The sequence below is a fragment of the Sphaerodactylus townsendi genome, linkage group LG06 (genome assembly GCF_021028975.2).
Source record: "Sphaerodactylus townsendi isolate TG3544 linkage group LG06, MPM_Stown_v2.3, whole genome shotgun sequence".
NCBI classification, from domain to species: domain Eukaryota; kingdom Metazoa; phylum Chordata; class Lepidosauria; order Squamata; family Sphaerodactylidae; genus Sphaerodactylus; species Sphaerodactylus townsendi.
The window spans coordinates 13,969,761-13,993,697 of NC_059430.1; the positions used below are offsets into that span (position 1 = coordinate 13,969,761).

The 23,937-nt window shown below is 45.8% G+C and overlaps 1 protein-coding gene across 1 annotated transcript; it reads left to right on the forward strand.

Moving 5' to 3' along the window:
- Nucleotides 1–1,359: 1,359 nt before the first annotated feature.
- Nucleotides 1,360–10,505, forward strand: KCNJ8 (potassium inwardly rectifying channel subfamily J member 8). Its single transcript, XM_048499533.1, has 3 exons — nt 1,360–1,578; nt 5,568–6,039; nt 9,183–10,505. The coding sequence occupies exons 2-3, from the start codon at nt 5,675–5,677 to the stop codon at nt 9,967–9,969; spliced, it is 1,152 nt and encodes a 383-aa protein (XP_048355490.1). The 5' UTR covers nt 1,360–1,578; nt 5,568–5,674; the 3' UTR covers nt 9,970–10,505.
- The last annotated feature ends 13,432 nt before the right edge of the window (nt 10,506–23,937 follow it).

Below are 23,937 nucleotides of genomic sequence, written 5' to 3' on the forward strand. Positions count from 1 at the left end.
CTAGCAGGAGGTGCACCGGCGTGAGTGGCAGCCTGCGCCTGCGTGCATTCGTTTCCCGCCCAAGGACCGGTGCAGTGTCCTTGCCACAGCCCTGCCCATGTATGCCCCGCCCTCGGAATGCCCAGCCACGCCCCCGTCGTGCCCTGCCCAACCCCATTGGCGCTACGCCACAGTTTGAATCCCACCACCATGGGAACCTGCTACTAAAATTTTTGGATCCCACCACTGACTATACCCCACTGAAACCCCTCCCTGCCCAAACCCAGCCTCCCTCAAGTCTTGACTCCAAAATCGCCAGGTATTTCCCAAGCCTCTTTCTCACACCAAAGCTGGCAATCCTACTGACCTAGCAAAAGATCAAGGGCATTCCTTTGGAATCAGGTGTCACCTCCTTTGGATGGAAATGATAGCATTTGGATTGGTCCTAAGCCGCTTCCACACATGCAGAATAATCCACTTTCAATCCACTTTCACAATGGTTTAAAAGGGGATCCCGCTATTCTGCACAGTAAAACCCAGCTGCAAAGTGCATCGAAAATGCATTATTCTACATGTGTGGAAGGGGCCCTAGAAGAAGAGTAGAAGAAGAGTTTTGGCTTTATATCCCCCCTTTCTCTCCTGCAGGAGACTCAAAGGGGCTGATAATCTCCTTGCCCTTCCCCCCTCACAACAAACACCCTGTGAGGTAGGTGGGGCTGAGAGGGCTCCGAGAAGCTGTGACTAGCCCAAGGTCACCCAGCTGGCATGTGTGGGAGTGCACAGGCTAATCTGAATTCCCCAGATAAGCCTCCACAGCTCAGGCGGCAGAGCGGGGAATCAAACCCGGTTCCTCCAGATTAGATACACGAGCTGTTCACCTCCTATGCCACTGCTGCTCCAGGGAGAAGTGTCTTCCATTCAGGGTCAAGGGTCATGGCTTTCACCAGCCAACATGTTTGGGAAGGGTCTAAAGACTGAAGTCCTTCCACTGTGAAGCTTCGGTGAATTTCTTTTTCAGTTCGAAGAGTGCAAAAAAGAATGCCTCTCTCTCTCTCTCTCTCTCTCTTTCTCTCTCTCTCTCTCTCTCTCTCTCTCTCTCTCTCTCTGAGTTTGGGAGTCAGGCCAACCTCCCCAGCCCCCTTTCTTCCTCCCATCTCAAGCATCAAGATAATGTTGAAAAATCTGTGAAGCTTTGTATGTCTGAGGAGGAGGAGGGAATTCTTCACAGCGGACTCTTACAGCCGCACTTGCGGGAGTAGTTCACAACTCCCAAATCCAGTGCCTGGCCCCTGACTGGTCGCCCTGCTCCTAATCTGAACAGTTTTATCCACTTCCCCTCCTCCTCCTCGTTCCCAAAGAACTGTTCTGGGGTGAAGGCATTCCAAATAATGCCGCTGCTATCTTAATGACCATTGCTTCTGGCTTTGAGGTTGAGCGGCAAAGGAATTCCAGCAGAGAACAGGGAGCGCAAGATCAGCTCTGTAAGTTCTGGTCCTGAAACTTCGCCTTTCCCATCGTGAGGATTTGGCAGTGATGGAAGCTCAAAGGGTTTGGCCCGGCTGACGGCTGCTGCAGAGCCCGACTTTCACTGAGGAATCCGTGAGTTTTTCCTTTTCCTTCTTTGGTCTGTCTGTAGATCTCCCGCCTTGTCCTTTGACAATGTCAGTCCAGGTGTTTGGCAGCTGTTGCGGCTTTCCTTTGAAACTATCTGGGCTTTTTTCTCTCCCTAAAGGAATTCCAACTCTGCTAAAGTGAACTTTGAGGCAATATCACCCGTCCGTAAGTGAAGCTCAGACCCCACCAGTGAGTCACACCCTCAAAAAGGGGTTGAAAAACACTCTGCATGTGCTCAAAAGCACTCTTTTCTTTCTGTGTCTCAGGGCTCTTCTTGAAAACAGGGTCTAGAGCTAAGCCTCAGATTAAAATCCTGCAAAGTTGCCCTTTTGGAAGCAGATCTCTTTTCCTGGCTCTGTAACTTACGTCTAACAAATATTTAAACTGCTTACTAGATTCCTGTTCAACGATTCCTTTTTGGGTAGTGAGTGTTGAAAATGCCAAAAACAAGCCCTGGAATCAGACAAACGTTTTCCAACAGACTGCCTTTTCTTCTGAAACAAATGAAATGTCACTTGGGCGGGACGGTGCCTGGACAGTTATTACTAGTCATGCCCAAATCAATAATGTTGGGGGTTTTCTTCTTACACAGGGAACTTGGGACCAATCTGATATTAAAGGTGCAATGTATATCCACTTGGCTAGTCAGCACAAAGAGGCTGGCGAGAAGAGACGTTTAAAAACATGGCTTGAAACGCATCTTTCCTTCCTCCCACCTCTTTTTATTCTTTTTAAATCTTCACACCCAACCTGACGAAGCGTTCTGTGGAAACGGAAAGCTTGCCTGCTGTTTTTTCTCCTAGGGATGCCAGATCTTCCTCTAGCCACTGGCTGGTGATGGTGAGGAGTGCGGAGTTGGCAGATTTCGGTTGTGAAATCCTGGAGGTTTGGGGATGGAGCCAAGGGAAGACAGGGACCTCATTGGGGTGCAATGCCATAGAGTTCTGCCTCCCAAGCAGCCATTTTTCCCCCGGGGGAATCGATCTCTGTAGTCTGGAGATGAATTGTAATGATGGCATCCCTAGTTGGTCCTAGAGAGCCAGCGTGGTGTAGTGGTTAAGAGCAGGTGCACTCTAATCTGGAGAACCAGGTTTGATTCCCCGCTCTGCCACTTGAGCTGTGGAGGTTTATCTGGTGAACCAGATTAGCTTGTGCACACATGCCAGCTGGGTGACCTTGGGCTAGTCACAGTTCTTTGGAGCTCTCTCAGCCCCACCTACCTCACAGGGTGTTTGTTGTGAGGGGGGAAGGGAAAGGAGTTTGTAAGCTCCTTTGAGTCTCCTTACAGGAGAGAAAGGGGTGATATAAATCCAACTCTTCTTCCTCTTCATCCTCCTCCTCCTCCTCCTCCTCCTCCTCCTCCTCCTCTTCTTCTTCTTCTTCTTCTTCTTCTTCTTCTTCTTCTTCTTCTTCTTCTTCTTCTTCTTCTTCTTCTTCTTCTTCTTCTTCTTCTTCTTCTTCTTCTTCTAATAAATGGTATTATGGTTCGAGTAGACTATACTGACCTTAATTCAGTATACTATTCAATATAATGCAGGACTTATTCAGTATAAATTCAGGACTTATTTGGTATATTCGGGATTTAATTATATAATGCAGCTTCATGTGTTCATCCTTGTTATAAGCATGCTGTCATTATAACTTCCATCCCCAATGGAGAAGTTGTGTGTACACATTTGTAGAAACTCTTCTCATCTTCCTAAGGAGCAGCAGTGGCGTAGGAGGTTAAGAGCTCATGTATCTAATCTGGAGGAACCAGGTTTGATTCCCAGCTCTGCCACCTGAGCTGTGGAGGCTTATCTGGGGATTTCAGATTAGCCTGTGCACTCCCACACACGCCAGCTGGGTGACCTTGGGCTAGTCACAGCTTCTTGGAGCTCTCTCAGCCCCACCTACCTCACAGGGTGTTTGTTGTGAGGGGGGAAGGGCAAGGAGATTGTCAGCCCCTTTGAGTCTCCTGCAGGAGAGAAAGGGGGGATATAAATCCAAACTCTTCTTCTTCTTCTTCTTCTTCTTCTTCTTCTTCTTCTTCTTCTTCTTCTTCTTCTTCTTCTTCTTCTTCTTCTTCTTCTTCTTCTTCTTCTTCTTCTTCTTCTTAAGTGCATCTTTCTGATAAATCTGCAGTAAATATACTAAATGACCAGGAACCTGCTTTGGTACCCTTCCTCTATATATTGAGGAATAATGAAGAATTGGGTAGCCTGCATCAGTGTCTTGCATCAGTGTCTTAGTGGCCATGCTGATCCTAGGCCCCTTCCACCCATGCAGAATAATGCACTTTCAATCCACTTTCAATGCACTTTGCAGCTGTGCGGAATAGCAAAATCCACTTGCAAACAATTGTGAAAGTGGATTGAAAGTGCATTATTCTGCATGTGCGGAAGGGGCCCTATAAAAGCAAGAAATACAGTCAGGCCCTTCCACACATGCAGAATAATGCACTTTCAATCCACTTTCACAATTGTTTGCAAGTGGATTTTGCTATTCCGCGCAGTAAAATCCAGCTGCAAAGTGCATTGAGAGTGAATTGAAAGTGCATTATTCTGCATGTGTGGAAGGGGCCTCGGTGAGATAACTTATTCATTTAAAGAGGGGGAGGTGTTTAACATTCAAAAAGCATCTTTTTCTTAAACAGGATGTTCTGCAAAATATAGATATTTCTTCAGCCGTTCAGGTTCAAAAGCAAACAGAAACCACAAGTCATGTAATAACATGTATTACATCTGTGCAATCACATCATCTATGTGCACGGTACATTATATCATGTATAATATCTTCAAAATTCTTTTAAAAGGGCAACAGCATTTTTGGTAAACTAATGAACTTTCTCATGAGTGTTATCAAGGCCTTTCAACAAAAATGAACATTGAAGCAAATTCATGATTGATGTATTGTCGAAGGCTTTCATGGCCGGAATCACTGGGGTGCTGTGTGGTTTTCGGGCTGTATGGCCGTGTTCTAGCAGCATTCTCTCCTGACATTTCGGCTGCATCTGTGGCTGGCATCTTCATAGGATCTGATAGGTCAGATCCTCTGAAGATGCCAGTCACAGATGCACGTGAAACGTCAGGAGAGAATGCTGCTAGAACACGGCCATACAGCCCGGAAACCACACAGCACCCCAAATTCATGATTCTCACCTGAAAAAAATCCAAGAAATTTCATATTTGCATGAGATTAATAGCATACCTTGGTGCTGGTGGAAAAGCTGATGGACCATCTCTGATTTAACATTACCTAATCAACATACCAATATTCTCTTTATTGATAATACTACTTTGCAAAATGCATGAAGCTCCTCTTAGGAGTTTGGGGGGAAATTTATGTTCAAAGGGTGGGACAGAGGACTTTGTAGACCATTATATTTTCAAAAAACCACCCTAAATCACTCATTCAAAAGAGAACTGCCCAACAGAACGTTATGTCCAGCTTGGCTACCAAAGACCAAAAAGGTTTTTCACATTCATGTACCATCTAAGTTAGTGTGCCGCTAAGCAATTCTCAATTTCCGAAAAGTGTAAAATGTAAACAGTGTTGTATCTTATATTTTAGTGCTCACACATAAGTGAGAATTCTGAGACATCTGGAAACTCTATTTCTGAAGGCTTCTCTTAACATTTCTCGTCTGACAGGCAATAAGCAAGAAGGAAGAAGAAGAAGAGTTTGGATTTATATCCCCCCTTTCTCTCCTGTAGGAGACTCAAAGGGGCTTACAATCTCCTTGCCCTTCCCCCCTCACAACAAACACCCTGTGAGGTAGGTGGGGCTGAGAGAGCTCTGAGAAGCTGTGACTAGCCCAAGGTCACCCAGCTGGCGTGTGTGGGAGTGTACAGGCTAATCTGAATTCCCCAGATAAGCCTCTACAGCTCAGGTGGCAGAGCTGGGAATCAAACCCGGTTCCTCCAGATTAGATACATGAGCTCTTAACCTCCTACGCCACTGCTGCTTCATACCATCTTTTGCCTTTTTTTCAGGGACCCAGTAAGAATATACACAACACAGAAGAATTCCCTTTGCTGTTCTTTTCCGCTGTCCACCACACACTCCTTCCTGTTGGTTTGAGGACTATGGTGATAGGAATATGTTGGCTAGGAAGAGTATCATCCCTGAAGAGTATGTCCTCGCACGTATCGCCGCTGAGAACCTGGGCAAACCACGGATCCGGGATCGTCCACGCAAAGCTCGCTTCATTGCCAAGAACGGGGCCTGCAACTTGGCTCACAAGAATATCCGGGAGCAGGGTCGCTTCTTGCAAGACATCTTCACCACTTTGGTGGACCTCAAATGGCGCCACACGCTGGTGATCTTCACCATGTCCTTCCTCTGCAGCTGGCTGTTCTTCGCCATGATGTGGTGGCTGGTGGCCTTTGCTCACGGAGACATGAACTATCCGTGTGTTCAGAATGACGACGTAAGCGAGTGGAAGCCGTGCGTGACTTGTGTCAGGTAAACGGTGGCCGTAAGATTCAAGAGAACAGGTTGGGGGGGGGGTTGTTTGTTCGTTTGTTTATGTCAATTTCCCCGTTCAGACAATAACTCACTTGATGGGTTCAAGGATTTTATTGAAGACAGAAGAAGACAGTTCTGGTGAAAAGGTGCCAAAGCAGTTGATAATATGTTGCAGCAAATTCCCACCCCCACCCCCCAGAGGTGGGATCCAGCAGGTTCTCACCAGTTCCCGAGAGTGGGTTACTAATTATTTGTGTGAGCCGAGAGGGGGTTACTAATTGGGTCTGCTTTTCCGTTAGAAATTCCACTAGGTCCAAAAATCATAAAGTCCTGTTGTTTCCTATGTGGCTGGTTAGCGAAGGTAGAAAACGGGATCATTCTCCCTGTTGGGCTGTTTTAAAAACATGTTTTAGTAATATGGCGAAGTTCCTTGTTTAAGGAAAGTATCCTTCTTTTGATTTCTAGATACAAAATTATGTATTTGAAAGTATTAAGTATTTGACAGGCAGTCAATTAGAGAAGTAGTTGTTTCTGTTGGCAGTAGACGATAGGACTTGCTAGAATGAGTTTAAATGATGGACAGAAAGATACCAGCTGGAAATTAGGAACTTTTTTTTTACAGTAAGAGTTTTTTACAGTAACAGAGAAATTATTAATGCCCCGCCCCCGAAATGCCTGGCCACGCCCCCGTCGTGCCCCGCCCAGCCCCATTGGCGCTACGCCACTGTTTGAATCCCACCACCATGGGAACCTGTTACTAAAATTTTTGGATCCCACCACTGCTGCTGAGCTCCAAGTCCAGGGAAACAGATAAAGCAGAACCTGCAAATGCTAAAGATCTCCCCAGCAATTCCCCCCTCCCAGCAATGGTATCCTGACAATTTAGAAGACCATTTATAATCCCCCCATCTCTATAGAGAGGGTCAGAGATGCAATAAAGCCTGCAATCAAACAAATGCAGACATCCTTTTGTTACAGTTGAATCTCGTGCTTAATTTCAACACAAATACAGCAATATTAATCCATGTATTCACAAAAATGGTGTCTTTCATGAGTGGGTTAACATTGCGGTATTTGTGTTGAAATTAAGAACCAGATTCAATTGTAACAAATGCATGTTATTTAATTTGTATTAATACAAAGAATTTAAATTAATAAATAATTATTTATTGTTGGAGGTGCAGTCATATAGTTTGATAATCTTAGGCCGATCACCCACCGTAGACTGTTCCCTGGCCTCACCCCGCTCTGGCGCGAAAAGTTGCACCAGAAATGCTCTCACTTTCCCCATGGAAAGCGAAAAGCACACACAGGGCAAGAGAAAGTGCGCCAAGATAAGACATTTTGTCCTGATGTGCCTCCTCTCTTGGTATACTGCAAAGAGGAAGCGCATCATCAGGCAAGAATTTTTGCCCCGACACACTTCCGGTCCAACTGCACGCCAGAGCGCCGCTGGGTAATCAGCCTTAGTTTACTGTAACCTTTTAGTTTTAACTATTTCAAACAAGTCTGCTATGTAGCCTTCCATTTCAAATGTTGACCACCAAATTGTTGTTATGAGTTTTTTCCTTAGAAAGTGGCACATGTAATGTCTCCTAATAATACATATATATCTTGCATGTTTGTTTTAGCAAACTGGCATAAATCTGTGTACGGTTTACACTCAGATTAGTGTTGGCTGTTAGCCTCCATGATTTCTCTTTCTGTAAAACATCTCAAAGAAGAACTTCAAGCCCACATGAATCTTTGGCTGCTGTTCCCATCACATTCTTGCTAATCTATCATTCCACAACCCTACCCTTAATTTAATGATTTCACATTCTTTTTTAAAGAGCTGTATTCAGTTCTGTACTGAGCCACATTTGCTTCAAAAGCCCAGACTTGTAGAAGAGGGGTTTGTCCAATGTCAAGCTCCTGTCACCTGCCGTCACTCCAATAAAAAACTCACTGGCACTGCAAACATGATTGACGTTGCTTCTGTGAGTTGTAGCCTCAGGATTTATCAGAAACTCTATGGTCTTACCATAAAGAAAGGCCCTGTGGTCTTCTCATAGAGTTTCTGGCAATTCCTAGAGCTTTCCCAACATCAGATCCTCTGAAGATGCCAGCCACAGATGCAGGCGAAACGTCAGGAGAGAATGCTGCTAGAACATGGCCATACAGCCTGGAAACCACACAGCATCCAATACACGCCATCCCACTGTGTCCCGCCTCCAACCTTCCTGTCAGTTGCCAGACCTTCTGATGATGTGAGGTACTTTGGAGAGCAAAGAAATGTAGGACCCAAATCCTTAGTAAATATTGTAACTGCATGGGGCAAAATATACTTCCACGCACCAATAGCCATCATACTACATATTGCTGGTCTTTGTGTGCTGTCACAATCCTGTGGCTCTGAACAGGTGAATTATTTGCCACCAAAATATTTAAAAAAAGGGAAATTAAATGTGTTCTAAGTGTAAAATATCATTGATCGGTTAGTGCCAAAATACTGTCTCTCATCTCCAAAGTACTCATGCAAAAGTTTATTTTCCCTGCATAAAATCAAGTCCCATTATACCGTTGAGCAAACTTAATGAATCTAAACTGGTCTCAATCTGGTCAGTGTTTAGGAGAGAGTTATCTTTGGGTTCCATGATGAAAGAAAGGCAAGATAGGCATGAAATAAAGTTGCCGAGCCTTCTCCGGGGTAGGAAATTTCCTACTGATCCCTGTTGTTGTCCACTGCCACTCTGAGCAGCAATGGGTGGGGAGAACACCAGAGTCCTCTATGGTGTGACATAACTTCCACGTGCAACCTGGAAGTGACAATGGGTAGCTCTAGGAATCGCTGGAAATGTTAATGAAATGAATAAAATAGAATACTAGAATGAAATAAGCTGTATATCTCCTTGCATGTAGAAAAGTATAGCCTACCTCTTGGCATCCTATATATTCAGGACTTTTATTTGTGTGGGAACCTTCAAAGCCATTTACAACCCCTGGCCTCACTCATAGCCTGATGCAGTACAGTGGAAGAAAGGCTTGCTGACCCACACAAACTGTTTCACAGACTTACCACACACATGCTTCCAGAATGAGTATCTTGACTGGGCAATCAAACTGATTACGGTGTACCATTTTTCTCTCATTCCACACAGGTCCTTCACCTCTGCCTTCCTCTTCTCCATCGAGGTCCAGGTGACCATTGGTTTTGGGGGCAGAATGATGACCGAAGAGTGCCCTATCGCCATCACTGTCTTGATCCTTCAAAACATCGTGGGCTTGATCATCAACGCCGTCATGCTGGGGTGCATCTTCATGAAAACCGCCCAGGCGCACCGGAGAGCGGAAACCTTGATCTTCAGTCGGAACGCCGTCATTGCCGTTCGTAACGGGAGGCTCTGCTTTATGTTCAGGGTCGGGGACCTGAGGAAAAGCATGATCATCAGTGCCTCAGTGAGAATCCAAGTGGTGAAGAAGACCACCACACCTGAAGGAGAAGTCATCCCTATCCACCAGCAAGATGTCCCGGTGGACAACCCCCTCGAAAGCAACAATATTTTCCTCGTAGCTCCTTTAATTGTTTGTCACATCATCGACAAGCGGAGCCCTCTTTATGATATCTCTGCCAATGATTTGGCCAGCCAAGACCTCGAAATCATTGTCATACTTGAAGGGGTGGTGGAAACCACCGGGATCACCACCCAAGCAAGAACGTCCTACATAGCGGAAGAGATCCTCTGGGGCCATCGCTTTGTCCCCATCGTGGCGGAAGAAGAAGGGACCTACGCGGTCGATTACTCAAAGTTTGGCAATACAACCAAAGTAGCGGCTCCCCGCTGCTGCGCCAAAGAGCTTGACGAGAAGCCGTCCATCCTCATCCAGACGCTCCAGAAAAGCGAGTTGTCCCATCAGAACTCCTTCTACATGCATAAGCGTGATTAACTCCAAATGCGAGCGCAGCTTCAACTCCATCTTGCGCGCGCTAACAACTCCATCTTGGCGGCCCTTAACAACTTCGCTCTTTCATCGTGCCCAAAGTCCAATTCATCACACCAGAAGGGAATCAAAATGCAGCGGAGACATGACAGGTCTCATGTGATCCAATGTCTCTCTCTTGTACAAATGGAGATGTAATTTGTTTTATTCATGTTAAAAAAACACATCGGTTCTTAACTTGGTGGGGAACCTAATGGGACTTGGGGTTATTTATTATGTTGGAAGCACCACGTAAAGGCGAGCACAGATGCTTAGGTGATAGACCTTTGTCTGGGCTGAACCACATCCGACGACCAGGGGTGGGAGGTGTCATTCGATAGAATGGTTCTCTACATAAAATATCTCCTGAACCCAACGTGCTGCACATTCAGGAAAAGTTCAGCCCCTTTACCCTGACATGCTAGTTTTCCATGTGAACAGAATTTGGACAATGGGTGAGTATTCAGTCCTGTGAACTGTCTGAATTGGTACAGCGTGGTGTTGTGTGGTTTCTGGGCTGTATGGCCGTGTTCTTGCAGCATTTTCTCCTGACGTTTCGCCTGCGTCTGTGGCTGGCATCTTCAGAGGATCAGCCACAGATGCAGGTGAAACGTCAGGAGAAAATGCTGCTAGCTAGAACAAAGCCTTACAACCCGGAAACCACACAACACCCCAGTGATTCCAGCCGTGAAAGCCTTCGACAATACACTGAATTGGTACAGCCCAGACATAGACTCGCCACTACAGTGAGAGCTTCCAAACATGCATCCATAAGTACGAGTGGCTTCCCACATTACAATTCTATCCAGGCCTGTCTGTGTAGTGCCTGAAAGTGATGCAGGATTACAAATTATATGGAACGGGTAGCAACTATTTCTCTTACTCTCCTGTAAGGAGACTCAAACGGACTTACAAACTCCTTCCCCTTCCCTCCCCGCCACAGACACCTTGTGAGGCAGGTGGGGCCAAGAGAGTTCTGAGAGAACTGTGACTGGCCCAAGGTCACCCAGCAGGCTTCATGTGGAGGAGTGGGGGATCAAACCCAGTTCTCCAGATTAGAGTCTACCTGCTCTTAACCACTACATCACACTGGCTCACAAAATCAACTGGCTGTTGTGGGTTTTCCAGGCTGTGTGGGAGCTCGGGCGAGAGACGGTGGGCATCTCTGTTCTTCTGATTTCTCCCCCTTGTAAGAAAAGGCCGGGCCACACTGCGCAGCATGTGTCTGTGTAACCTACTTATCCTTGGCCACATCAATCTCCATTGGAGACCTAGGAAATAATATATGACAGCACCCTGTGGCTTAACAAACAAATATGAAATTGCCTGAACAAATCAACAAACCTTTAATCTTTAACACAACTTTCTATCATTTAAGGATAAATAATAGTGAACATATAGTGAACATATATGTATATATATGCAGCACAACTCAATTGAACAAAATCTTCAGTGCTTTTAAAGAAAAATAAAGCACTCAGAACAGTTGCCACCACTAACAGTGTCCAGTAATGAAAGGATATCAATAAAGTCCAAACTATTAATCAAGCAGGGCTTCTTTCTTCCATCTGGCCTACTGCATCTGATGTAGCTGCTACAGGTCTTTCCTCAATTTGGGCCTGTAAAACAATAAGTCATTCCCTCAATTAAGCTGTAGGCCTTCCTTCTCCTACTGCAGGCCAGACCAATTGAGGAGGGTGGGGCTCTTGCAGTTGGTAATAAGTAAGCAAGCTTACCCACTGCACATGCTCAGTGAGCTTTTATCCCCTGGGCCCTAAGATCCAACAAAACCAAAAAATACTAAAATGGCATGGGTTACATCTGCTTGGCCAAACGTTGTGTACGCCAGCCATAAACAGTGTAGTCCCAGAACTTCTGAAGAGCTGCATTCTCCCATCTGAACTGGCACATGTGCTGAGATCGTCACGAGACTCCTCAGAGAGAAAACCGACCCACAACAAGAGACATGGGCTTTTCTGTTGTGGTGCCCAGAATGTGGAGTGTCCCCCCCCAGAGACAAGCACTTGGCACATATTCGTTCTTTCCCTCCCCCCTTCCTTTTCTTATTGCTCAGTGCCAAGTTAAATATGTTTTGTTTACACAAGCTTTTGGCAGGACGTTGAACGGAATGGGTTTTTTTCCTTCCGTCTTTTCCTTCTGGCTTATTCGGCTGTTGATTTATCTCTTGCTGGAGAGGGGGCTGATTCTTTGGGGTACGTGGGACACCCCCCCCCCCGTTAAGTTTAGTTACATTTTTGTTTTGCATTTTGTTCAACTGTACTTTTGAAAAGTGAAGCTAGTTGCTTTGATGATTGCACTGTCAATAGGTCAAAAGATTTTAAATACATCAATACAACCTTGGGTGGCCAAAGTTATCATGTGGCCTACACAGCTGGGTCAACAGTCGTCTGCAAAATAAGACAAGGTGAATTTTACCTTGATCGTGCAGAGACCAGAGCATGGGGGGCGGGGGGAGGATATAAAAATATGTGCTTCACAAGGTACATATCCCAACCCTATGGTTGCATGCACACTGTGATGAGCTATCAGCGTGGTGTAGTGTAGTGGTTAAGAGCAGGTGGATTCTAATCTGGAGAACCGGGTCTGAGTCCCCACTCCTCCACCTGTGTGGCAGAGGCTTATCTGGTGAACCAGATGTGTTTCCACACTCCTACATTCCTACCTCACCTACCTCACAAGGTGTCTGTTGTGGGAAGAGGAAGGGAAAGGGGCTTGTAAGCCACCTTGGGTCTCCTCACAGGAGAGAAAGGTGGGATATAAATCCAAAACTCTTCTCACTCTTCTTCTATCAGCAGATACCATGTGAAAACACTTGGCTGTAAGAACATAAGAACATAAGAACGAACCTGCTGGATCAGACCAGAGTCCATCTAGTCCAGCACTCTGCTACTTGCAGTGGCCCACCAGGTGCCTTTGGGAGCTCACGTGCAGGATGTGAAAGCAATGGCCTTCTGCTGCTGCTGCTGCTGCTGCTGCTGCTGCTGCTGCTGCTGCTCCCGAGCACCTGGTCTGCTAAGGCATTTGCAATCTGAGATCAAGGAGGATCAAGATTGGTAGCTATATAGATCGACTTCTCCTCCATAAATCTGTCCAAGCCCTTTTTAAAGCTATCCAGGTTAGTGGCCATCACCACCTCCTGTGGCAGCATATTCCAAACACCAATCACACGTTGCGTGAAGAAGTGTTTCCTTTTATTAGTCCTAATTCTTCCCCCCAGCATTTTCAATGAATGCCCCCTGGTTCTAGTATTGTGAGAAAGAGAGAAACATTTCTCTCTGTCCACATTTTCTACCCCATGCATAATTTTATAGACTTCAATCATATCCCCCCTCAGACGTCTCCTCTCCAAACTGTAATCAACCCAAATTTTTAAACACAAATTTTTAAACAATTCAGAGTCCCTTCAAGAACTATTTTGGGGATCTCAGCTTACCACTTGTAGGGCTATTAGATGTTGGAAGTGAGAAGCACAACATCCAAAAATCACGGGTTTCAAACAGGCAGCCCAAAGTGCTGATCTGGGCTGGCAAGCCTGCTGTGGTAGCCCACCCCATGTGCCAACCACCTCCCCCAGTGCCAATCTGGGCTGGTGTGCTTGCTGCAGAGTAGCCAGGTGCTCCAGACAACCCGATTGCAAAACTGACCTAGGGTGGACCAAGGGAACCCTGTTTGAAAGACACCATCTCTAACACCTCAGCCAAGCCTTGGGGTGCCTAGCAGTTGGTGCCAGAAGGGGTACCCCATTCCTTGCGTTGCCTTGGTGCACCCAAGGAGAAAGAGCTATGTGTGGACTTGTTTCCCTCCATATCAACTTGCACAATGCTTTTCCCACACCCTTAAGGACAGGATTAAGCCAACACAAAGACTTCACCCTGGGGAGAGTTCCCATCTCCAGCCCTGGACCATACACACCAGTGAAGACAACGGATGTGTTAATGTGTTTACCTGCCCAGCGTTGTACTAAGTACTGTTTCTTCCTTTGACTAATACCTTTAATTACCACCTTATTTGCATTGTCATTGTTTTACAGCAATAATTTCATCAGCTAACTTCTCCCTTGTAGACAGTCCCGGGCCTGGAACATCAGGCTGATGTCTCCAACCATTAGAACAATGAACCAGCCGTTAAGGTCTGTTTCTCGTCTTTGCCAGGAAAGGCAAGAACTTTCTTTGTCTTGGGAGATTAAGGATCACTTTGCATAACCCCGAGGGTCCATTTTTCCCTATAAGAAGCCCACTGCCCAATAGACAGTGTTCAGTGTCTCTGGACATCTCTCTGTGATACTGTTCACCAGCACTGTTCCTCTACCAGAGCTAAGTGCAGGTCACTCTGTTCTATTCATGGAACCATTCCACTCCAAGATCAGGTGACTATCACTTTTATTGCCCCTTATATTCCTCATCTATTCCAGACCTATCCCCTCACAACTACTTATTTATATCCTAGGACTGTGTATGTGTTCTGCTGCTTTTATTGTGTGCCTGTGTACCCCCATTATTCCTTAATAAAAATGGTTAAACTTTATTCGCTTCCCTGCAAGTTTGTTGCAAAGCTGACTCTCGTATACGTGGGCAATCAAGATTCCGAGTTTGCCTGACCTTTTGCTAGCCAAAAGTCTGCTCCTGCTGAATCCCTACCCTAAAAGGAAGAGACTTCCCACCACTTCGGGTAACAATCCGCCACCTGCCACCACCAGTACTGACCACCTCCCCCAGTGCCATTCTGGACTGATGAGCCCACTGCAGGCTCACCAGTGCGAGCAGCTCCTGCTCTCTATGGTCGATTCCGCACTTGCGTTATCGACCTAAGTTCGAGCTGCGTTCAACCTAAGTGCTCTGCACAACCACTGAGATCGACGTGGTTTTGTACCAGCTTCACCCCGTGTAACGGTCACATTTCTGACTCCAGTTGGGAACTACTACTTTTTCAGGGAACCATGCTCGAACTCAGCTCGATTCCAGTAAAGTGCGGAATCTCTGGTGCCAGGAGTCCCCCATTCAGCCAATCACAGCTGAGTGTTTCAGGCATGCATACAGCTGGCCAATCAAACAAACACCACCTTCGTCCCTCCATTCCTGTGGCAGTTTTTTAATAACGTGTGTGGGGATAGACGGAACATGGCCGTAGAACAGTAGCCAATCGGAACGGAGCGGCGAAGAGGCACAGGATGATTCCGCCCTCCGAGCTGCGATCAAGCTGGTTGCAGTGGGGAACAACAATGGCTTCAACCTAGGTCAGTACCCTTCTCAGGGAACTGGGTTGAACCTATTTTCCTCATGTGCAGAATCGCCCTATGTGACCTAGTGAGCCCCACCCCCACCCTAGGCCCTGGCTGGACCAAGTCACATTTATGTCATATTTGGCCCTTGTAACAGATGAATTTAACACATCAGCTTTAGATGCTTCCCCTACAAGCCATTTAATCCGGGAGGGTCGGGATTTGTCCAGGCTGTTTGTATAGAAAATCCAGACAACTTCATTAACAGCCTACTGCACTCCTGTATTTCCTGCCTTCTTTCAGCAGCTTTTTAAACACTTGATTTGTGGCATTTTCCCCCTCACTTGCAATGCACATTGCCAGATGTTCATGCTTAGACTCACAACAGGACCATTCCCCCCCCAAAGCGAGGCAGGCGCGGCCTCTGGTCTGCCAGCCCAGGTGCCCCTGGAGCGAGGCAGGTGTGGCCTCCTGCCAGACGGACACGTGCAGGCTCCCGGCTTGATCACGTGGGTGTGTGTGTGATTTTGCAGACCCCACAGATCTACTGGGTGGTGCCCGGTGTCAATTGAACCCCATGTTCCTCTGGTAGATACGCCTCTGGTGGTGCTGGACATGGTGCTAGCATCCCTGCACCCCTGCTGCTGCAGCAGGGTGATCCAGAGGAGAAGCCGATGTTGGTTGTCTTCCCTCTGGCCATTGATTCCATTGCAACAGCAGCCAGGACTTCAGACTTACGCTACCGGAAAGGGGTCTCAATGGGGGCTGCCTGGGGGTGGGGATTTGCATTTTAAGCCTCCCCACTCCACCAGGAACATAAGAACTAGCCTGCTGGATCAGAGCAGAGTCCATCTAGTCCAGCATTCTGCTACTCGCAGTGGCCCACCAGGTGCCTTTGGGAGCTCACATGCAGGAGGTGAAAGCAACGGCCTTCTGCTGCTGCTGCTGCTGCTGCTGCTGCTGCTGCTGCCTGCTTAAGGAAACCTGCTTAAGGGCAGCGGCGCAGCGCAGCCGCACCACCATGGCTGGGAGTGGGCGCCTAGCCTGTTGGATAGGGCTGCCCAGCACTGTAACCTACTAAAGTCTTTCCCATCCCTAAACCCTGCCCTTCGCGTGCTTCACCCCAAAATCTCCAGGTGGTTCCCAGCATGGTGTAGTGGTTACGAGCAGGTGGATTCTAATCTGGAGAACCGGGTTTGATTTCCCCCTCCTCCACCTGAGTGGCACCTTGAGTCTCCTTGCAAGAGAGAAATGTGGGATATAAATTCAAACTCCTCCTCCTCCTCCTGAGTCATCCCAATAATGCTGGTGGAACTACTTCTGAATAGGTTTTAATCACCAGCATTGTTTGAAGTCTGGAGTAAACTTTGAAACGGCGCCTGGCAAAATATGAAAAAGAGGAGAAATTACTAAAAGGACAGCTATTATTGTTTAGAAAAAACTATATTTCTGAAGAGCAGTCAGTGCTTTTACAGGTAAAAAGTAGTTTGGAAGGAAACATCAGGTTCTAAAAATTAGATTCTGCTTCCTTGTAATCAACTGGACTTCAAAACAAGACAATTTCCTAATGTCTAACTTCTCAAAGTACCGCAGTGATATACTCAGGTGGCTGAGGCCTTCAGACCCCTACCGAACAGAATATTTTCAAATCTTTTGTGATGGCAGAAGCGTAACGCTATTGATTCGTCATCTCTTCAGAGGTGGAATTAGCACAGGCTTTTTCAGCAAGTACATAAAAAGATTATCTTAATCACGGGCTGGGGGTCCAGGCAATCTAAATCCCCCTCTTCTGACAGATGTCAATCAAATAGAGAAATAAAAAGTAGGATACAGCTAGCTTTTTTTAAAAAAATCTCTCAATCATATTGCCCTAAATCAGTGATGGTGAACTTATGGCACGGGTGCCAGAGGTGGCACTTGGAGCCCTCTCTGTGGGCACGTGCACACAGAGTTTGTCATGTGGGGGGCAGAAAATCACACAACCCCACACATACACCTAGGCTGGCCTGGGCCACTGATCATGACGTGCGTGCACCGCGGTGAGCAGGGAGGACTCGGCTGGCGGGCCTAGTGTCTGTGCTCCGGGTGGCTGCTGCCCGAGGGGGGGGCAGAGGAGGCAGAGATGCTAGAGAGGCACAGAGTGGTGCGCGCGGGACTTGCTGGAGGCTAGAGCAGGCTGGCCCCTGCTCGAGCGGGTGGGGTGGAGGAAGAGGGAGCCAACTAGTTTTTCTAAACTAAAACCTCAGCATTCAGGTTAAATTGCTGGGTTGGCACTTTGCGATAAATAAGTGGGGTTTGGGTTGCAATTTGGGCACTCGGTCTCGAAAAGGTTCGCCATCACTGCCCTAAATGCTGTTTTTTCAAAGACTGAAAGGCCTTATAGTTTAAATCAATTCAATATGAGGCAGTGTTGTGTAATGGTTAGTAGGTCAAACAGGGACCTATGAGACCTTGGTGCAGATCTCCCCTTTGGACTTTGGCCCAGTGAGTCCTTCCCCCATCACATCTTCACAACAAGGCTGCGAAGTAGGATCCATTGAGAGAGTACTACTGCCCCAGGATAAGCCTGTGAGTATCATAGCCCTGCTTCCCCTCCCATCTGTTTGAAAGACTGATGATAGTTGTTCAATGAACTATAAATGCTCTTGCATCAAAGTACCACGTTCACAAAATGCACAAAATAATGGTCTCGACAAAGGCAGCGTCTAAAATGAATAATAATTCTCTTACTCATTTGGGTCTATATTCTAATGCGGAGGCACACAATTTTCTTGACTGTTGCACCTCAACTGACCATACTAACATCTTTATCTTTAGACAGAGTACAGCTAGATTCTAGAAATCACATCTTCACCGCATGTCCTTGAGAGCAGGGTATAATTTGAGCCACTTCTCACAATCTCTGGAATCTATTTCCAGCTCTAGATTTCAACCCCAAAGTATATGGACTAATAATAGACTCCCCCTGGGCATGTGCAGAGTTCCTCCCAGTTGACTGAATAACTGCAGCCAGTTCTCACATACATCTGGGTCGAGGCTCTCCAGATCTGAAAATGCACTTTCCAGGAATTATGGAACCCTGCACCTTTTTTAAATTTATAAATCCAAATCCAAATCCAAAACCTTTATTAGGCATAAAACCGGTGTGTGTCAGGAATTCCAAATACAATAAGAAGGTCATTATTGCACAACTTGCAATACACAGAATAAAAATATAGCAACAGCTTCAGAGATTTCAACATTAGAGTTATTTAGAAGCTTAGCCATTTTTATCTTATCAGAAAGGAGCATAAATCCTGTTGGTAATACAGTTCTCTAATGTTGTTGTATTTTGAACAGTGAAACAGAATATGAGAAAGTGAATCAGTTGTATCAGGACAAAATCGACAGCAACGCTCATTTTGTGGAATACTAGAGAAGCGACCTTGAAGATGTACGGACGGAAAAGAGTTGCACCTTGCTCTAGTCATGACCCATCTGCAATTGTAATTAACAAGTTGTTCCAGGTATATAGCAGGGCTAGATTTCTGAGGGATAATCCCAAAGAATATTGGAGAGCAAGAGCTTTGCGCTTTGCTCAGGAGAAATTGATATTCTTGATCAAATAATCTAGTCTTTAAGCGATAGTAAATCTCCGGAGCGGTGAGCATTTGTAGGGCCTCCCAAGAGAAGCCCAAGGAAAATATCTTTTTTTCAATTTGTAGCCACCATTTCGAAAGCTGAAGCTCTCTCATTTCTAGCTGGGACAAACTGTTAGGGTCAGTGCAGAAACAAAGACGCAGCCAAAACTTTTTATTTATAAATTAACCACCCCTTAAGACCAGTGCCAGACTCAGTGGTATTACGCCAACAAGCCAAAATCTGCTTTAATCACCTGCTACTTGCAAGAAAATGTGGAAAGTCATTGCTAGAGGCTGAGGTTATTTTCTAGAAGAATTTTAAATAAACCGTCACTAAAGAGATATTATAAGACACTGTCCCAGCTCTGCCGCAAATAATGACTTCTAAACAAGCGTCTCAAGAGGAACTAAACCCCAACAACTCAAATTTAACAAACTATTGTAAACTAATACCGCCCTTTATATCTATTGACCGTGCTCACAGCCTACATTTGCAACAAGACAGCAGGCTGCGTAGAGAAATTTTCTATTTTTCCCAGGGCGCTCTGGTTGTGTATATTAGGAAATTCTTTCCTATTCCCTTTTTCAACACAGATCTGTTAATGCAGTGGCAATCTGCCCCGAGTTGTGTGTATATTTTTAAATAAACAACCCCAAAATGTTGATTTACTCAGTCCTTATATAAACCAAAGGGAAAACAGTTGTCCACGTGGAGGGATCGAGATTTTTCCAGCTGGGATTTGGCTCTTGGCTAACAAAAATTCCCTAGATCATGCAGCACCCGACAGCAACTAAATTACCTGGGAGTGAATTCTCTTACCATAGAGTAGCTTGGTTGTCTGTGTTTACCCTGCCATGTACTAGGGAGAATTTTTGCGTGCCTCAACCCCTTTTCTCTGGCAAAATGTGCAGCGGCCTTCAGTCTGCAGGCTGTTGATGATAGGATGTTTTGGAGGTCATTGATTCGTAGTGTTTCCACAAGCTGGAAGCGACTCGATGGCACATAATACACGTCCACATGCCATATAGAAGAGTTTAGATTGATACCCTCCTCATTCTCTCCTGTAGGAGACTCAAAGAGGCTTATAATCTCCTTTCCCTTCCCCCACCCCAACAACAAACCCCCTGTGAGGTGGGTGGGGCTGAGAGAGCTCCGAGAAGCTGTGACTAGCCCAAGGTCACCCAGCTGGCGTGTGTGGGAGTGTACAGGCTAATCTGAATTCCCCAGAGAAGCCTCCACAGCTCAGGTGGCAGAGCTGGGAATCAAACCCAGTTCTCCAGATATGAGTGCGCCTGCTCTTAACCACTATGCCACTGCTGCTCTATAGCCACTGCTATAGAGTGTCTCTCAGTCAGGTAGGAGATACTCACTTGTGAGAATCTCACACCAATGTTTACAACCCTCAAGTTGGAGCTTGGTACTCTCCCAGAATTATAACAAACAAACAAACAAATAAATAAAACCATCCCACCAGTGTGCAAGGGAGACCTAGAAACCCTAATAGCAGCTGAAGGTTGGCAAACCTATAAAAAGAGAAAGGGGGCTCATTGCTTGATGTATGTAGATACCAAACCATTGTGGGAACAGTTCTCCTAATCCCACAGGATAACAGGCATCCCTTTAAATCAGAGTCTTCTGCAGGGCCTGTGAGAAACGGATGACATTCACCTTTTCCCGAGGGCCACCAAGCAACCCGCAAAGAAAAAAATAACTGTATGATCCCTTTTAATTATTACGTCCTTAGAGGCATTTCAGAGCCAGCGACCTATTCCTTTGGGTGATGCCGTTTGGCGCACGAAGCGAACAACGTACGGCCTTGTTCAAACCGTTCTCACACGTTGCGGAAGAGGCCAGCTGCCGACTCCCACCGGCTGTGACTCAATGGGAACCCCGCAAAGGAAATGGCCAGAGGATAGAAGGCTCAACCTCGGCTCCTCAGAGATGGGGGGGGGGAACATGAGCTGACGGACAATGCACATGCTCCATCTCAGTTATCTGTGTCTGACTGACTGCATGGAGAGACAGCCGACGTTTAAGAAGATAAAGCTTTCCCATGACCTATGGGGGACTCTGTGGATAGTGGACAGATGTTTTGCATTAGAGAAACTGGACAACTGAAGTCAACATCCTCAAAAAAATCTCAGCTTGCAGATAAATAACAATGTTAACTATGTCGGGAGAAAGAGGGAAGTAACCAGTCAAAACACGGTTAAGAATTCTGGAAAACGGGACCATGCTGACGTGTTGTTTATACCGACAAATCTGAAAAACTCCCTCCATTTTTTAATCTCCCGTAAAGCGATTCTGTCTTCTGGTTTCCCGTTGGAAAGAACAAAATTAGAATCCTACATTGGTCCTATCGCCACTTCGGGTCATTGCAAAACAATAATTAATTGTGCATAACTGAAGTGAATAGGTGGGGTGTCCGGTCTCTTTGCTACTATTTCTCCATGTTCTCAGGAGGGTGTGTATTTTGGCGTGTGGTGGAAAGTGTGGCTCTGCCGCTGAACAATTGACACTGTAACACAGCAGCGAATTGGCATCGTTTCTCTTTCTGCCATTTGGCCGTGTTCCTGATGTCATTGTAGAACAGCGCTCAACGGCTCAGATGGCAAATAAAAATAAAAATACAGAGGTATATTTTTTCCAGCATCAGTAAAGAACATGGAAGTGTTTTCACGATGATAACGGAGTAGAATGTCCTAAGAGAGATTTACCTGGATCCTTTTATTGCTGCGTCTCTGCTTCTGCACAGATCCAAAAAGTTTATCTTTGCTAGATCTGAGGGAGCTTCAGCTTTCGAAGTGGTGGCTTCATATTGAAAAAAAATCTTCTCCTTGGGTTTCTCGTGGGAGTCTCTTCATATGCTTACCGCCACAGAAATTTACCACCATCTAAAGATCAGACTGTACGACCAGGAATACCAATCTCTCCTGAGTGCTGCGCAAAGCTCCTGTTCCCCTCTATATTTTGGGATCACACCCCCGAAATCTCGCCCTGCTGTATATTTAGAACAGCTTGTTTAAATTACTCAAGTTACGCAGATGGGTCATGACAAGAGCAAGGTGCAACTCATTCCCCTGTCTATCTTCAAGGTCGTTTCCTTAACATCCCACAAAGCGAGCGTTGTTGTCGGTACTGTCCCAACGCTATGGACTCAATCCCTCATATCCTGCTTTACTGTTCGAGGTATAATGATATTAGAACTGATCTGGGAGCTTTACTACCTCTAGAATCTATGTTTCTCTAAGACAAACTAAAACTGTCTAAGGCTCATTCCGCACACGCAGAATAATGCACTTTCAAGCTGCTTTCAGGGCTCTTTGAAGCTGTGCGGAATGGCAAAAACAGTTGTGAAAGCAGCTTGAAAGTGCATTATTTTGCGTGTGCGGAATGAGCCTATGCTATTGAACAGCCCTAATGTAGAAATTTCTGAAGCAGTTGCTACATTTTTAATCCATGTTCTACATGATATATAACAATGATCCTGTTTTTGTACTTGGAATGTATGGTACTTCTGGTTTATGCCTAATAAAGGTTTTTGGATTGGATTGGATTATTGCTGGTTTTGTCCAATGGTTGAAGGTTGTTTTTTTTAATGTTTGGTTTGGTATATCCCCAATAATTGCATTCGCCTCTCATCCCTGATTTTGGTTTTGGGTGCTCATCAGTTACTATTGGCCTATTTTAGATGGGGTTTTAAATGCTGTTTTACCATTCGAATGTTTTAAGGTTTTCAGCTTCATTGCCTTGGGGACCCTTGGGGGCATAAAGGAGATAAAGAGCTGTTTTAAATAAATAAACAAATAAACAAATAAATAAATACACCTGGTGCCAGTGAGAAAATTTGGAAGGGCCAACAACTTGTGAATCCTCTGCTATAACTATGCAACCTGTTGAGAGCAACACAGCAACATTTTACGGGGGACTATAGTTAATTTCTCCCCCTCCTTTGTAAAGAGGAAAGGCCAGATAAAGCATGATGTCATGTAGACATTCACTTTCCATGAGGGGAAAGTCGTCAGCTTAGCAGACCCAAAGCCAGAAAGCTCTTTTTAATGGATGTTTACTGTATTTTAATTGGCCTTCGTTATATTTTACTGGCTTTTATTGATCTTGATTGCATTTTATTATGTTGCAAAGCACCTTGAGGACCACTTCTGTTAAAATTCAGAAATAAATTAAATGCTGTAGGTTTATCAACCTCCAGGCAGGGCCCGGGGATTTCCTGGAATTACAACTGAGCTGCAGTCTGCAGCAGGGGTCGGCAACCCGCAGCTCCGGAGCTGCATGCGGCTCTTTCATCCTCGTACTGCGGCTCTGCAGCGGCAATGCCAATGATGGCAAGTTGCTCTTGGGACGCAGCGAGTGCGCCTCCTTCCTTCCTTCCTTCCTTCCTTCCTTCCTTCCTTCCTTCCTTCCTTCCTTCCTTCCTTCCTTCCTTCCTTCCTTCCTTCCTTCCTTCCTTCCTTCCTTCCTTCCTTCCTACCTCCCTCCCTCCCTCCCTCCCTCCCTCCCTCCCTCCCTCCCTCCCTCCCTCCCTCCCTCCCTCCAGCGTCCTTTCCCCTCCTTCCCTCATCTGGCACCTGGGACGGAGAGGAAAGGATGCTGGAGGGAGGGAGGGAGGGAGGGAGGGAGGGAGGAAAAAAAAAAAAAAAAAAAAAAAAAAAAAAAAAAAAAAAAAAAAAAAAAAAAGGGGGGAGGGGAAGGAAGATGTGCTCGCCACATCTCAAGTGTTATTAATATCAGAAATACACTGCTGTCTCTTGCTTTCGGATGCTAATAGCATAATATAACTACATGTGTTGGATTATACAAGATATGGACCATTAGACACTATGTCAGAATTTTATAAGCTATTTAAATTGTATTGTTAGAACCATATGTTAAACGGTTGCCGAAACTAAGTTCTGCAGCAACCCTTATGCAAACTTACTGGGTATTACACCAATTGTCATCCTGATTTAAAAGGTGACACAAATGTATACGGACGGTTAAGTCCATAGACTAATATGAACATGGTGAACACAGAGAAAAAAATGTAAATCTCCTAAGACCAGGAAGCCAAGTTGGAG

Coding starts and splice junctions, on each gene's coding strand:
- KCNJ8 (XM_048499533.1), top strand. CDS start 5,675: ATGTTGGCTAGGAAGAGTATCATCCCTGAAGAGTATGTCCTCGCACGT. Junction 6,040..9,182: donor CCGTGCGTGACTTGTGTCAG/GTAAACGGTGGC, acceptor CATTCCACACAG/GTCCTTCACCTCTGCCTTCC.